The following is a 1,540-nucleotide window of genomic DNA, read 5'->3' on the forward strand; positions in this document are numbered from 1 at the left end:
AGGGGAAGGGAGATCAGAGAGCATCAGCGTGGGTGGGGAAGCATGGGGCAAAACAGGTAGTCACAGAATGCTGTGTGAGGCATTCCCGCCTCCTGAACGCTGCTGGGGCCACACACCTGGCTCTGGATTCCAGGGGGTGGGGTCCAGTTGGGGAAGGAGATCCCTGCAGGGGTCAGAACAGTGACTTTTTAGCTATGAGAATCAGGGTTTGGGGCTAGGGTCTGGGATCAAATCGAAAGAGGTACCTTCACAGATGGTGGTGATCTGGTTGTACTGGAATCCAGGTTTGGGCTTCCAGCCCAGGCGGCAGCGGCACTTGTAAGAGCCCAGAGTGTTGAAGCAGACAGAGGAGTTGTGACACTGGTGTTGCCCGGAGGTGCATTCGTCCACATCTGGGGACAAGAAGGGCGTCAGGCCCCTCTCCTGTGTGTGCCAGACTCCCTTCTCCCAGCTAAGCGTCCCCACCCCCAGGGGCCCCTCCAGGGCCTCTACATGTGCACTGTTTCGGGTGCTTCGGGTTGAACTCAAAGCCGGGCTGGCATTTACAGGTATAGCTGCCCTGGGTGTTGATGCAGATGCTGTTGCCTTTACATATTTGAGGGTTCTGCTTGCATTGTTGCACAACTGTGAAGGGGAGGAAAAGGTGATAGGGACCTATGGCTGTGGGCAGCTTCCAAGGCTGGGAGTCAGTCATGTTTTCTTCCATAGAAACATCCAGAAGGCTCCCTGAATACTCCTCAGTGGGTGGGTGTGTTTTCTTACTCACGTGGAGCCATTCTAGAGGTGAGGTGGTGACCTAGATGCTTTGTTATCTGGTGTGTCTGGAAGTGGCTTGAGCCCTCCGTGTCTGCCTCCCCTCAGTTCCCAGCTGGCGCAGGGATATTGAGACACCTATGTCCCAGCCTGGGGTTTTGGACAAAGACCCACTGACACCACTAGGTAAGTGAGTGGAAGGGAAATGCTGCTTTCCAGTGAGGGCCATCTTGAGGGTCAGTGATGGCCTTGTCTTACTTTCCCGGGATGCTGCTCACTGACTGAGTTCTCCTTGGAATTCAGGTGAATCTGCAGGTCAGTGCTCCTCCATGTGCTCTATTGAGACTCCAGTTCTGTGGAGATGGGCATGGACCCATCAGTGAGTCAGGACCTTCAATGAGCTTGCAGAAAGAGTTAGGGAGACAGGAGAAGATGCCAGCGAGGCCAGAACCACCCAGTCAGTGGGTACCAGGCTGGGATGGTCGGGGGCTGGCACCAGCCAGGCAGCCTTGGGTAACAAAGATGCTTTTCTTGATCTTCATAAAAAATCTCCTTGCATTGGCAGGAAATGGTGAGAATGCACTTTCCAGCAAGGCCAGTAGAGGCTGCGGACTGAGGGCTAGAGGGGAGATGATGGACAGCAGGTGGCAGGCATTCAGTCTTCTCAGCCCTTGGTCTCCCAGCAGGGAAGCAGACCTATGGGTCGTGCTGATTGGGGTTCATTCTCTATCTCTCCTCCGAAGTGGTCTGGGTTAATGTGAAGCCTGGCTCGCCTGCTTCAGGGAGG

General features: G+C 54.9%; 1 protein-coding gene across 1 annotated transcript in view; it reads right to left on the minus strand.

Annotated features, from left to right (window-relative positions):
* Window positions 1–23: 23 nt before the first annotated feature.
* The window catches only part of LOC101630685 (EGF-like module-containing mucin-like hormone receptor-like 2), a 26,350-nt gene continuing 24,833 nt past the window's right edge, over window positions 24–1,540 (minus strand). Inside the window, exons 4-6 of the mRNA XM_012728939.1 lie at window positions 493–624; window positions 246–392; window positions 24–163 (exon numbers count right to left, since the gene is read on the minus strand). Of these exons, the coding sequence (XP_012584393.1) occupies window positions 24–163; window positions 246–392; window positions 493–624 (419 nt within the window). The remainder of the gene's footprint in view (window positions 164–245; window positions 393–492; window positions 625–1,540) is intronic.

The sequence above is a fragment of the Condylura cristata genome, unplaced genomic scaffold (genome assembly GCF_000260355.1).
Source record: "Condylura cristata isolate star-nosed mole 26May11 unplaced genomic scaffold, ConCri1.0 scaffold00024, whole genome shotgun sequence".
In the NCBI taxonomy this organism is placed as follows: Eukaryota; Metazoa; Chordata; class Mammalia; order Eulipotyphla; family Talpidae; genus Condylura; species Condylura cristata.